The 12,885-nt window shown below is 38.0% G+C and overlaps 1 protein-coding gene across 1 annotated transcript in view; it reads left to right on the top strand.

The window, feature by feature from the left end:
* Positions 1–1,719, top strand: part of LOC139744108 (ras-related protein Rab-40C-like) — a 59,306-nt gene extending 57,587 nt beyond the window's left edge. The window contains exon 5 of the mRNA XM_071654564.1: positions 930–1,719. Within this exon, the coding sequence (XP_071510665.1) occupies positions 930–1,165 (236 nt within the window). The 3' untranslated portion in view covers positions 1,166–1,719. The remainder of the gene's footprint in view (positions 1–929) is intronic.
* Positions 1,720–12,885: the final 11,166 nt, after the last annotated feature.

Below are 12,885 nucleotides of genomic sequence, written 5' to 3'. Positions count from 1 at the left end.
GAAATGTGCAATCGCGTCTTCACCAGCTTGAGCTTCAGGCATGGCACTGTCGGGTATATAAGCTCGATGCTGGCGCGAACACACTCTGACCCGAGTGCCTACGTTCCTGCGTGGTGCGCAATGCATGCAGTGCCGATGTTTAAGCTCGAGCTGATGAAGACGCGTTAAGATTAGCGCGCTATTTTGCAAATTAGCTGGCTATTCTGCAAATAAGTCCAAGATATCTTTGGCTTATTTTCCGATCGGAATAGCTCGCTATTTCGGTCTTCATTGCAAAATTAGTGGGCTATTTTCTGATCGGGCTAATTCTTTGGATCAGAAATAGCGGGCTATTCTTCAAGCTCGAGCTGATGAAGACCCACCTTATAGGTGAAAAAGAAATCTTGGATTTATTTGCAAAATAGCCAGCTAATTTGCAAAATAGCGCGCTAATCTTAGCGCGTCTTCATCAGCTCGAGCTTAAACATAGGCACTACATGCATTGTGCACCACGCAGGAACGTAGGCAGTCGGGTGGGAGTGTGTTAGCATTGAGCTTATAGACCCGACCGTGCCTGAAGCTCAAGCTGGTGAAGACGCGATTGCACATTTCAGCTGACTTCGGGCTTATTTCTCTGATCCCCCATGAGCGAGCTATTTTTCAAGCTCGAGCTGATGAAGACCCACCTAATATGAACATATCCTTGGATGATATATGTTCAGTACCCACTACATGTAGCAAATCTTGACGTCTCTTTCCAGCATGGCTTTTGTCTGAGCAGCTGCTTGTTTATCATTTTCATGACAGTATTGGTCATACAAGGCCATTTGAGCAATATAGGTCAATGTTAGTGGTATTGTGTAAAAAATGGATTTTATGTTTTCAGACAGAAAAAGAAGAATTACAAAGGAAATATAAATTTTTTCCCCTCTACTCCTTGCTTCTCTCAGTGTTGAGTCTTCAGGACTGTTGCTGTCGCACCATTGTGAACTGTACTTCGACCTATGCCATTGACAAGCTGCCAATCCCCATTTCTCTGCGATCGCGGCTGAAGTCGTTCGCCGACGCCAACCACATGCACCGGTACATGCTGCCACCGCCGGACATCCGCTCCAAAAAGCGGCGGACGATTCTCAATGCCCAGGACCCGCCGTATTCAGCGCGAAAGAGCTGCGTGGTGTCGTGACGGCCGGAGATGTCCAGTGGTTAACCGCTTGACCCTGGATCCTTGGAGAGCAATGGACTCTTGTCTTGAGAGAACGATTGTACAAACACAGAAGCGAGCCATTTCTTAGTGTTTTGTAATTACTGTTTCCTTCATAGAAAATGCATGTGCTTTGCAATATCTTTTTTTTTTCCTTAACTGTATTTTTTTCTCCATTTCCATCTTATATGGGAAGATGCGATTTCCACAATTTGCCACTTGGGAATCAATCCTGTGCGCTCTTGAGTAGTTTACCCAGGAAGCCTTTGTAGAGCGATGCTGGATTTTGAGACCATGATAGAGCGTATTCTCTGCCACAACATCAAGATGCAATCATCTGTTATATTGAGATATAATTGGAGCATTGTTGTTATAGTGCCCTTCTTTGACATTGTGTGAAGGGCATGTTACTAGATCATGTGCCATTCTTAAGGAGTCACTGTGGGGGCACAGTGTTGAGCTCATTTTGTGGTTGATGTCAGATCATTCATTGTGATGTCATCAGAACCTTTTGTTGTTGTTGTTGTTGTTGTTTTTTTTTTGGGGGGGGGGGTGAGTGTTCTTTGTTTTGTTATGTTGAGAAAACTTCCTCTTTTACAAACCTTCAAAGTTTTACTTAGAATTTTGTAGTGATATTGTCACAAAACTAGGGAATGCCCCTGTTCTATTAAAACCCATCTGAGAATGTAACAGTTCATGATTCTGTCAATATCACACAACAAGGAAATGGTCTGGTTGTCACACATCATACCTGTTGTGTGTACCAAAACATGTTTTCATGCACTGTAATAGCCTGGGTGCCATCTTTTGAATGCCTCAGTCTTTGCTGTGTGGTATCTTCACTCATCGCGTTGCCAATTTGCCAGATCCTTTCAATCATCAAAATGTAATACATTTACGTTAGAGATACAACAGTTCTAGGGCTGAAAGAAAAAAGAAAAGTATGTGCATACCTGCTCTTGTGTAGATAGCATAATAAAATGGGGCAATAAACATTCATTTCACTTGCCCAATGGAGCAAGTGATTTTCATTTGCCAAATCAAAGAGAAATGAAAAGAGATGTTAATGAAATACATCTGGGCCCCGTTGCAAGAAAGTTGCAATCAATTGCAAATAATTGCTAATTTTGAAACAACCATTCTGATTGGCTCAGGGTCTGCCCTATTAAGAAGACATGCATGCAACAATGATTGTGATTGGCCAGTGACAATCAGTTGCAAGTTGCGTTTAAACGCAAAGTTTCTAGCAACGGGGCCCAGAACATGCAAGATGCGCATTGGTTATCACTGCGAAGGGAGATAATGTTAAGAGTGCACAAGTAGTTAACTACAGGAAGGATTACATTCCTCCACTTTCAGACCAACCAAATTATAGATGCCTTTCTTTTCTGTCATTTTATTTATTTATCCTTTACGTAGGATGGTCGTAGCACTACGAACCCCTTCAAAATATGAACAAGAAATAAATGGATGCACAATTTAATAATCAAAGATCCTTTCCAATGAAAGCCTGAAGAAGTTTGAAATGTTTGTCATTGCAATGAGTGAGCTCTTTGAGTCATCATACACATGCACAAGACGCATAGTGTTGTGATTCCAAATGTCGATGTGTGGGCAAAATGGTTGGAAGTTTAGGAGACAGTGCTCACAAAATGCGTATAGGCACATGGACATCATTGTGAAATATGTTGTTTTTACTGTAACAGTAGAAGTAGAAAGGCACATTATAGGAATGTAGCGAGCATTCACATGTTGTATTTTCAGTGACAACCCCAGAAGCAAGCACTGCCAATCATTGCATTGCAGTCTGAAACTTAGGCCAGAGAAATCTTGTGAGGAAACAGTGCTTTTCCCATGATGTTGTGTGACTGCCAAATAAGTACATTGTATGTTCTGTCCCCCCCCCCCCCCCCCACTTGCATTCAGACTTCATAACTCTGACAGTGCCATGTAGACTATCATTTTGTAGACTAGCTCTGTTGCATACCATGCTAAGCACATCTCTTGCCATGCAAAAGAAACAAGCAAAAAAACAAAACAAAAGAAAATTGACAGAAAACAAGAGAGACAATAAAATGTAGTGTGAAGAAATTGTGTGAGTTGCATAAATAAGTAGGCATGAATTCTTGTAGTGTACTGGAGGCATTTAGTGCAAATGAGTACATATTTCCTATATCAGTCCAGAAATTTCGTCACGAATAAAAGTGACCTTTCAGATACTAGTGAAAGATGTGGAAAAAATGTACGAAACAATTGTATGTTCAAAACAAATTTGTTTCTCTGTAAGTGACTGGAATTTTTTTATCTCCTTAATCAGATGAAATTCTTTTTGTTTGTTTGTTTTGTTTATTCTATTATCAGTTGACATCAGGTGACCCGTCATATTGTTTTGGCAGTGAGCCAAGAGTCACCACGTGGAGCTAAACGGGGACTGCTCATTGGATTGGTCTATTATTAGCCTTTCACACAGCCACTTTGAATATGACGCTTTTTAGACTCTGGGGCTCATAATAGACACAAAAAATTACGGCACTACTGTGGTCACAGCTTCAAGTTTGGCAGCTGCAGTTGTCAAGCTCAAAAGAGTCATCAAAATGTTTTACGAGGCCCTGTGGTGTGATGGAGGGGGGCGGGGGGTAGGGATGCAGAACTGAAGTGACAAGAAAATAGTACACTGTATTTTTTTCTTGGTGGATGTCATGTCTATGAATAGAATATTCAGTCATGTGGATTGATTATATCTCTCTTTTTGCTTGTGTTACACTGAAACCAAAATAAATCTGTGGCGTTTACCTTTACTTTTCCTTTACTTTGCCAGACACTCCCATTTTTCCCTCTTTTTTTTTGGGGGGGGGGGTGGATGTTTTTGAGCTGTCAGTGCATGAACATGAGATCAATTACAGTGATGACAATCAGAATGTGATAGAGAAAGGAGTGCCTTTAGTGGTTGCATTCATTTTATTATTTCCATTTGAAAGTTGATATTCTTCTTCATCAACTTTTTTTGAAGTAAAAAAAAAGGTATCTCTGTATTGTCTAACAGGATCAATAAGGAATCAGTGATTGAGGAACTGACGGGTGGAACAACCAAATTTGACAATACATTCTCAGCAATATATTGATACATTGCCTGGTATGAATATTGTCAGTTTAATCAGGCATAAGAAAAAGAATGTTGTCTGTACTTTCCATCCATGTTCTCTTGGCTGTGGAGAATTTGTCACTTGTGTAGAATTTGATATCGATGTTGTGTGATACTTTCCTTTTTTTTTCAAGACATTATTATTCAGGTGGAAATTATGCAAGAGGTTATTTGACAGGGTTCTTGTGAAGTATGAACATAACTTCTGTACGTGCTTTCTTTCTTTGGAGAGTGGTAAACTGAGTGATGGAGAAAGAGAGATTTTGAGATATTTTTATGAGTGGATGAAGTTTTGTGTCGTGTTTATCATCGGAAGGTGGCTTGCATAACAAATGAGTTTTTCCTTCGCCACGTACCTTGTTCATCTTCCTATCGTGTCTTTAGACTATTGCTGGTCCAACATCTCTTGTCTGCATGGATATACTCTGATATCATCTAAATTCTGGATGTCTGGGTTTAGTTTTGTCTCTTTTTCTTGCTTCTTTTATCTTTATTTATTTCTATTTATTTTTTTGCCTTCTGCTGTGCAGACACACAGAGGAACTACTGTATAAGTGGAAATTTTCACGGTGTTGAAATTTTCACGCATTTCGCGCAACCAGAAACTAGCGCGAAAATAAAAGCACGCAAATATTTTTGCTAGCCATATGTTCCTGTGCGTGATGTCTTGATTCCGCGGAATTAAAAACAAGCGAAACTCTTCTGACCCCGCCAAGAACGAAAAATTAGTCGCACGAAAATATCCACTTTTACAGTATTTTAATAGATTGCCTGTCTGTCCTGTCAGTAGGTCTCATAACTACAATAACTTGACATTTGATTGGAACTTGGTGTACGTGTTTACAACCATACAACAGTGAATGGAGTAGACTTTGGGCTAGTATATCAGAGGTCGTGAGTGAAGGGTCAAATGTCGATCTTTCATATTACCAGCAATAATTCAAGCATTTGAAGAAATTGGGACAAACTTTGTTATGAGAACAGGACAAAGACCAGCAATCAAGCATCAAGATTGTATTTTGAACATTAACAACATTTGCCTTACCTTCAAAAATATTTGAGGAAATGAAATTAAACTTGATGCAGTTACAGACAGTAACAGTGCAGTTTTCAGCTTATCGTTGAGACAGATTTGATGATGGTCAAGGTATTTATAGCCGACGGTCAGGGTATTTATGGCCGACATTCAAATTCTGAAATCATCGCAATAACTCGCAAAATGCAAGACTTAATTTGGTCAAGTTCAGTCAATGGTTCTGGTGTGTTGGGGGCCAATGGGAATATTTTGGACAGATTACTCTGATTATAGCTAATTGCTGTCATGTAGCAATGTGACTGTGGGAGTTTAATACCGCATGGTACTAGGGAAGCATGCTAAATCATTATCATGATGTCTTGTAGCGGAATGCCTCTGGTTTTGTATTCATATGGCTCTGTCTGCCAAAACTTTTTTTCTTGTCCCTCCCTGTCAGATTTGCCTTTTTTCGTGGTGGGAACCAAAAGATATCACTGAATACCGGTACTACCTCGGCTGCGGACACAATGTCTCTTTCTTGCTTTTTTCTTATTTCCGCTATGTCAAGTCAGTGGGGACATTTACCATCTCATTTCCTTTTGTTGTCACGTAATGTACAGATCAACTTGGAATGTGCATCTTCACATGTGTAAAGAAATTGTTATTTCTTGGTTGAATGGCAGATTTCGCTTACAATACATTGTATTACATATGTTTTGTTGTTTGTGATTTCGTTTTTGTCTTCGTAATGTGGCCATGATCTGTGTCACTCGTAGCAAAACTGCTAAGGTTTACTATCCACTTGTAGGGCCAAAAGTAAAGCTTGATATATATGAAATTTTTTGATACTGACTTGTATTGCTGTGTAATTACTTTAATAGCGATTATGAGTTGATCTGAGGATTAATTTTTCGTTTGTCAATGTTGAATGAACATTCTTTTTTGCAAAAAGCCAAATACCATAATTGGAGCTCTCATACCTGTTTCCTGTAGTAACCAGCCCTTTTTCAGTTTCCCTTTTCCATGATTTCCACAACCAGTGTTCGTCTCCTTTAGTTTTTACACCCTCATATCGTCGGGTGCCCGTGCATTGGCCGCTAACGCAATACAATTTGTATTGTGTTAGCGGCCAATGCACGGGCACCCGACGATATATACTGCAACATGATGCAATATTATATAAATAGTGCTTGATCTCACATGCACTATACTACTGTAGGTTATATGCACAGCAGATATGTAATAACCCCACATGCCATTCCTTGTTTCACTTTGGCCTTGGATCAAGTGAAATAGCTTTGCATGAGGGTTAATTGCACATATTTAGATGACCATACACTATATAAATAATGTATGATGCAGTAGTTTCTAGAATGCATGAAGGGAAACATGTCTATGCAACATGTGGCGTTCTTGAATGGATTTAAGGGGCAGTCATTTCCCTACCAAAAGACAAATGGTTTGATAAAGTTGTGTGTTTTATGTTAACCACAAGAAACCTAGAAAAAGCCTCCCCCTAAAAAAAAACACTTGTTATACAAGATCTGAGATGTGGCTGTGCATAGTGCTCCCCTATAACTCCATGCCATAGAACTTTGACGAGCTTGCCATGATTTGGGGAATATTGTTGATACGACACTCTTTACTCAAATCTTGATAGATTACTTGCCCACATAGTTATGTTCTTTTTTTCTCTCTCTCAATCCACATGTATATTAACCCTAACTAGGCCGGGCTATTTAGGTAGATGATAGAGAGCCGCCGGGGGGGGGGGGGGGGGGGGGGCCTCCCAAGCCCCCCTCCAGATCTCGGCCGCCGACCGCGCGATCACGACAAAAATCGGCACGCACATTGCCTATGACGTAATCTAAAGTACCATGAAGTTAATTTTTTTTTAAATTGTCATTTATGCTAAATTATGCTAATTTATGCATAATGAGGCGTGAAATCAGACAATTTGGTATAAATTACAAAATAAAGCTCAAAACAGGCACATTTTTTGTGTAAATATTCTCTTTAGTGTCTTTAGCAAATGTAAGAGAAAAAAATTGTGCCATCAGAAAAAAATTCTTAAGTATTTTATTGTTTTTTGAATTTCTTATGTATTTCCTTGTTTTTTCGACTTAATGTTTTTCATTGTTTTTTCAATGAAATTTGTCCGCGACATTGTTCCGAACAAGAAAATATACTATCAATTGATTTTTATCAGTAAAACCCCAAAATAATCATGCTTTTATGAAATTTGCCTGTAAGCACAGTTTGCATTGAAATTGTACACGAATTCACGTTTTTGAGCAATTTTTGGTCTGACATGCACGTACATATTTATGCGCAACTTCGGAACCGCGCACCTGGGTATCGCAAATTTGGTGTCAAAAGCTGCGGGAGACTCGAAAGAAAAAAGTCCTGAAACGTCGCGGCGATAGCTTTTCGCGATAGCGATACATCGCGCGGAACGTCGAAGGGGGGGGGGCCTCGTAGGCTTTTCCTTTAAAGCATGGTTACAAATGCTAAGTGAAACAGACTCACATAATGCTGACAAATATTCACTAATCAGTTGTCACATTTTAACTTTCTTCACACAACGAAAATAGACCCCCCCCCCCCCCCCAGTTTGTGAAAGATGGCAACTATCTGAGTTCAATGCAAATGAGAGTTACAATGTATTAGATTTGTGATGTACCATCTGCACGAACATTTAACATTTTCACCTCACGAATGGCCTGACTACACCGGGGAAGATTGAACTATCAAGATCTAGACAGCAACAAAATTAAAGACTCTACGGTAGTTATGACTGTGAAACATTTTTGTGTGAATGCTTCATCTTTAGATGAAGGGTAAGATTAGGAAAAGCATGTTTCCCACTATGATAGAAACACAACTTCAAAATACATCAAAGGTATCATTAATTTCATTGTCTTGCTTCTCATCAATCAATTCATGATGAACTCAATTATGCAATCCGATACAATTTTTTAAATTTCCAATGCAACATACTTTCATAAATGATGTGCTGTACTACATTGTATCTCTTGTTTTTTACTTAGGACATGTTCACAATGTTGTGCACATAAAGTAGGCCACATCTAATATCTGATAGTTTTAATGCACCATGCATGCAGCACACATTTTTCTGTTGCCGTTACATTGGTGGTGGAAATCAAACGCGAATGTTGTCAAAACTGTAGTTGTAAAAACTTAGACTGTGTTTCAACGATAAACGAGGGATTCATATTTGAGTGTCTAATGCAATGAGGACCCAATTATTATAACCTGCGGTATTGAGAGCTGGTGTTTATGCATTGGAAGATGTTTTGTTTGTTAGTGTTTTCAACTCAAATAGTGATATCTTTAAACATGTCACTAGATGAAGTTGCACATCTTTGACATACTTTAATTTAAATACTCTAGGATTTTGTCAGTTATATTCTGTAGACTTTGCAAAGTATGTTATTACTTTTTTCTGCCATGTGCTTGTTTCTGCAATATGCTTTCTCATGAGTTGATCCTATTGAGATGCAAGGGAAATGCACTTTTTAGGAGAAAGGGAGAAGCAAAATGAAGCCAAATTGCTATGTCTTTGTATCACTGTCATCAAGTGTTGTGTGTTTCATGCCCATCAATTGCCGCTGTGTAAATACTCAATGTCTCTGTTGTTGTTTGTGTTTTATGCGTCTGTCAGTTGTAAAGTGCTAAAGATGTTGCCAGCAAGTAGTATCACATTTGCAAGAAAGATTCAACATGTTATATCATTTCCGCATAGTTTGCGTGAGTGGGGAGACCCACCACTTACATGTTTTGTCCCCCTTGTTCTTTCAAATCTTAAGTCCAGGGGCATGACATGGTTGTCTTTGCGGTCTTTGAGATTCTGCAGTCCACAGTGCTAAAATCTGCACTTCAATCCACAGTGCCAAAATCTACACTTCTCTCTTGTTAAACAGAAATCCTTAACCCGTAAACTGCTGAGGGTATTTTTAGTTTTGGTTAAACAAAATATTCCATTTGACAGTGAGTCCAGAAGGATTCTTCCATTGTGAACAAATATAGAACACGTATCTTGTTCACCATTTTCAGGATGGTTGGTATTCATGTGCATATAATACATCACAGAGTATTTGGATGATAATTCTGTTAGAAACCCAGTAAGATACATGTATGTCATGGTGTGAAATAATGTTGATAATAGTTACAATGATGATGATGATAACAAAAATAAAGATTATATTTATGTAATTCATATTGCACCAAATTTCTCTATAGAATGCTCAAGGCGCACAAATACAGAGCAAAATTTAGACAAAAGCAGAAGAGTTTTCAAATGTTTCATGAAGGAGTCACTTGTCATAGGATCTTGTATTTGACAATCTAAATGCAAATTGAGTTAATTGAACCCTCCATTTTTCTTCATATTCTTTCAACACATCTCCTTATTAAAGATGATAAATAGAACTATAGGTTTGCATGTACTTGTAATATTATCAAAAAGGTCACATTATAAGGTATTAACTAGTAATATGCCCCTGAACATCCCATCCCCTTCCTGGCACCTGCAGTCATTTAAAAGGAATCAGAGTTTAAAATACAGGGTTTTATGTGGTACATTCTTACAATAATTATTATGTTCCAATTAGTGTAAAACTCCTCTTCAAAGTATCATTTGTGCAAAATGAACCTATTGCGTCATGTGTGTGGTGATTTCAAGTAATGGTGTGATTGTGGTTTGCGTATGGGACAGACAGAACAAGCCATCCTACGTTTTGATTTCTGATATGTTAATGGAAAGAGAAGTGCAAGATAATCAGGCTGTCTGCAAAGCTTTTTCTTCTTGAAATGAAATCTCTAAATGTTTGCATCTATGCGTAAAACTGTTAAATGTGCTTGTTGGTGGTTTTGTGCTTTGCTATGCATCTTGTGTTTGTTGCATTTTGCCAGTGGTTATTGTACAGTTAAAGAATGGCCAAATATTTTGTACCATATTAAGTATATAATATGTACATAATGTGAATATTTAAAAAAAATGAAAGAAAACGTTGAAATAAAAAAACTCAAACTGAATTGTTATGATTGCTTTGCTCCAGTTTATTTGTGTATGTGGTACTTTACCATTGAGATGGCTGCCAATGTTAGAACAAGATATAGGCGTGAGACATAGGGTAGTAGAAAAAATTGGATGTGGGTCTGTAGAATACCAAAGTGTGATGTCACAGCCATTCATTGCCATGGAAACTGGTTCTAAACAACCTCACCTGGCCTGAATATCTGTGAACACTATTGTTGCTAACCATGCTTACACCTGGAGCCTGTTTCATAAAACTCGTTATCAGTGACAACTGCCACATTTCTATGACAAATTTGCTCTCAGCCAATCAGATGCAAGGATTTCAGTAGCTTATCACAACTATGACAACTTGTCACTGATGACAAGTTTTATGAAACGGGCCCCTGGTTCCAACCCAAGCTATGACAAAAGACTGTGACATCATCACTTTTGTAGGCCTACTTTGTGTGTGGATGCACAGACAGTGTCTGTATTTTTTGTGATAGAATGATGTGTTGAGGTATGATGCAGCATGCACCATAATATTTTGCTGGGTTTTCGTTTTTCATGAATTTTATGTATAGGATGCTACTTGCAAATTTAAGAACATGCGAAAGTTACTATGATCCTGACATGATAGCGACATGCTGACATACATATAGGGACTTACTGGTATGCAGTATGCAGATTGGTGGCCTTCATGAACACACTCAACGATATGTGACCGTGCATCACAAAACAAACAAAAAGTCGCACCCCTTGATTTTACGTGAGAACTCAAGAAAGGTGAAATAGGCCAACCGAGTCAGTTTTGAGTTTTCCATATTTTCTGAAAGAGCCATTCGTCTTCAACATCATCCCTATGTTTGGGATCATAAATTGAATGTAAAAGCTGGTTTTCAGCAGTTTTTCTACAACCCCCTTTTTTGGTAAAGTAGTGTGATCAGGTTTTTCTTAGAGGCCCCTTATAATTTCTTCAAAATCATTTCACTCTTCACTTTCAACTCTGATAACTTTTGAAAAGATGATGCTACTGCTTTTAAAGTTGAGATTTATTATGAACAGAATGTGTTGATTAAGCATGCTCATTTTCAGCTTAATCTCATAATCCCTTCATTGTTGTTGCTACAATGATTTACATCAAGTTTTTTTGTCCCATTCATGGCACGGGCTGCATGGCTCAGTAAAGATTAGGCACTTGAATAGACCCAGTACTTCACAACCTCTTTTCTCAGTTCAAACTTTTCCAGAGTGTGTGCTTTCTTTCCAATATTTATATAGGTTAGGAGAATCCATTTGACTTGAGTTATACATCATTTTAAAGCTTAGAGTCTGCTCTTTCAGATTCTGCCATAACTAAAAATCCATGTCTGGCAACTTTTTGTGTGTTTTGTGGTGCAGGGTCACATATAAAATTTGTGACCGCCAAGCTCAAAATTCACAAGAAGTCACAGACTAAGATTCTCTATGATAGACCAAAATATGTAATTTGGGTTGACTGACTCAAATATTTCAAGTTTGTCTTACCTGGGAGAGTAGTCTTTCTCTATATGCCTACTGTCCAAATTTTGCATCTTCGAACAAAACAAAAATCAAGATAGTAACAGTTTTTCTGGACCATACTTTTTCAGATAGATGCTGTTTCACTGGAAAATTGATACTTCTGCACAGCTCACCTGAGTGACCCTAATCTTTAAATCCTCTTTTCTTCCTTTGCTATAAAACTGTACATTCTAACTCTCTTATTTCAATCAATATTTGAATGGGTAAGGATGGTCTACTTTACACTAGTTACATATCATTTTAGAACTCGGAGCAAACTCTTTTAATCCATGTAGAAAAATGGAAATTCATTTAAATGAATTTACATGCAATATTTTTGTGGGTTTTGAGCTGGACAATCACATTTAAAGAAGAAATTCACTCCAGAATTTTATCAATTTCATAAAGAGAGAATATTCCCTGCAGAACAGTGCAAAAATAATCAAAATCAGATAATAAGAAAGTTATGACATTCTGAAATTTCAAAACTTTTTGGAAAATACGTCTTGATCCGTCGTTATGAATATTCAAATCAGCAAGTTGATGATGTCATGCTCTCACAATTTCTCATTCATTTTATATACAGAAATGACGAAAATCTTGTATTTCAGCTGTATAACTTTACTCAAAACCATCCAAAATAAAAAGGAACAAATGTTAACTCTCATATTGTTGGGCAGTTCCGATTTGCACAGAATAAGACTTGCTAAATATGTCATGGCTTACAACAGTAAAGTGAGTATTATTGCATGCACCTTTCAAACTCTCTGATGCTACGGGATTCAATTTAGATGTACAACTTATGTATTTTTGTTTCTGTGGTTACAAATTTTCAGGAGCCGTGAATTTGAGTAGCTGCACATTCCTCACATCGGTTGCAAGCACATAGGCCTAAAGGTCAAGCTACGTGAAGAATTTAAACGCAAAGTCCGATATATCCACTTTTATCAACTTGACATATT

The sequence above is a fragment of the Diadema antillarum genome, unplaced genomic scaffold (assembly GCF_040938485.1).
Source record: "Diadema antillarum isolate AM-2024a unplaced genomic scaffold, OU_Dant_1.0 seq00001136_RagTag, whole genome shotgun sequence".
Taxonomy (NCBI): Eukaryota; Metazoa; Echinodermata; class Echinoidea; order Diadematoida; family Diadematidae; genus Diadema; species Diadema antillarum.
The sequence above is the reverse complement of the archived record's forward strand: the minus strand, read 5'-3'. Positions and strand labels throughout refer to the sequence as shown.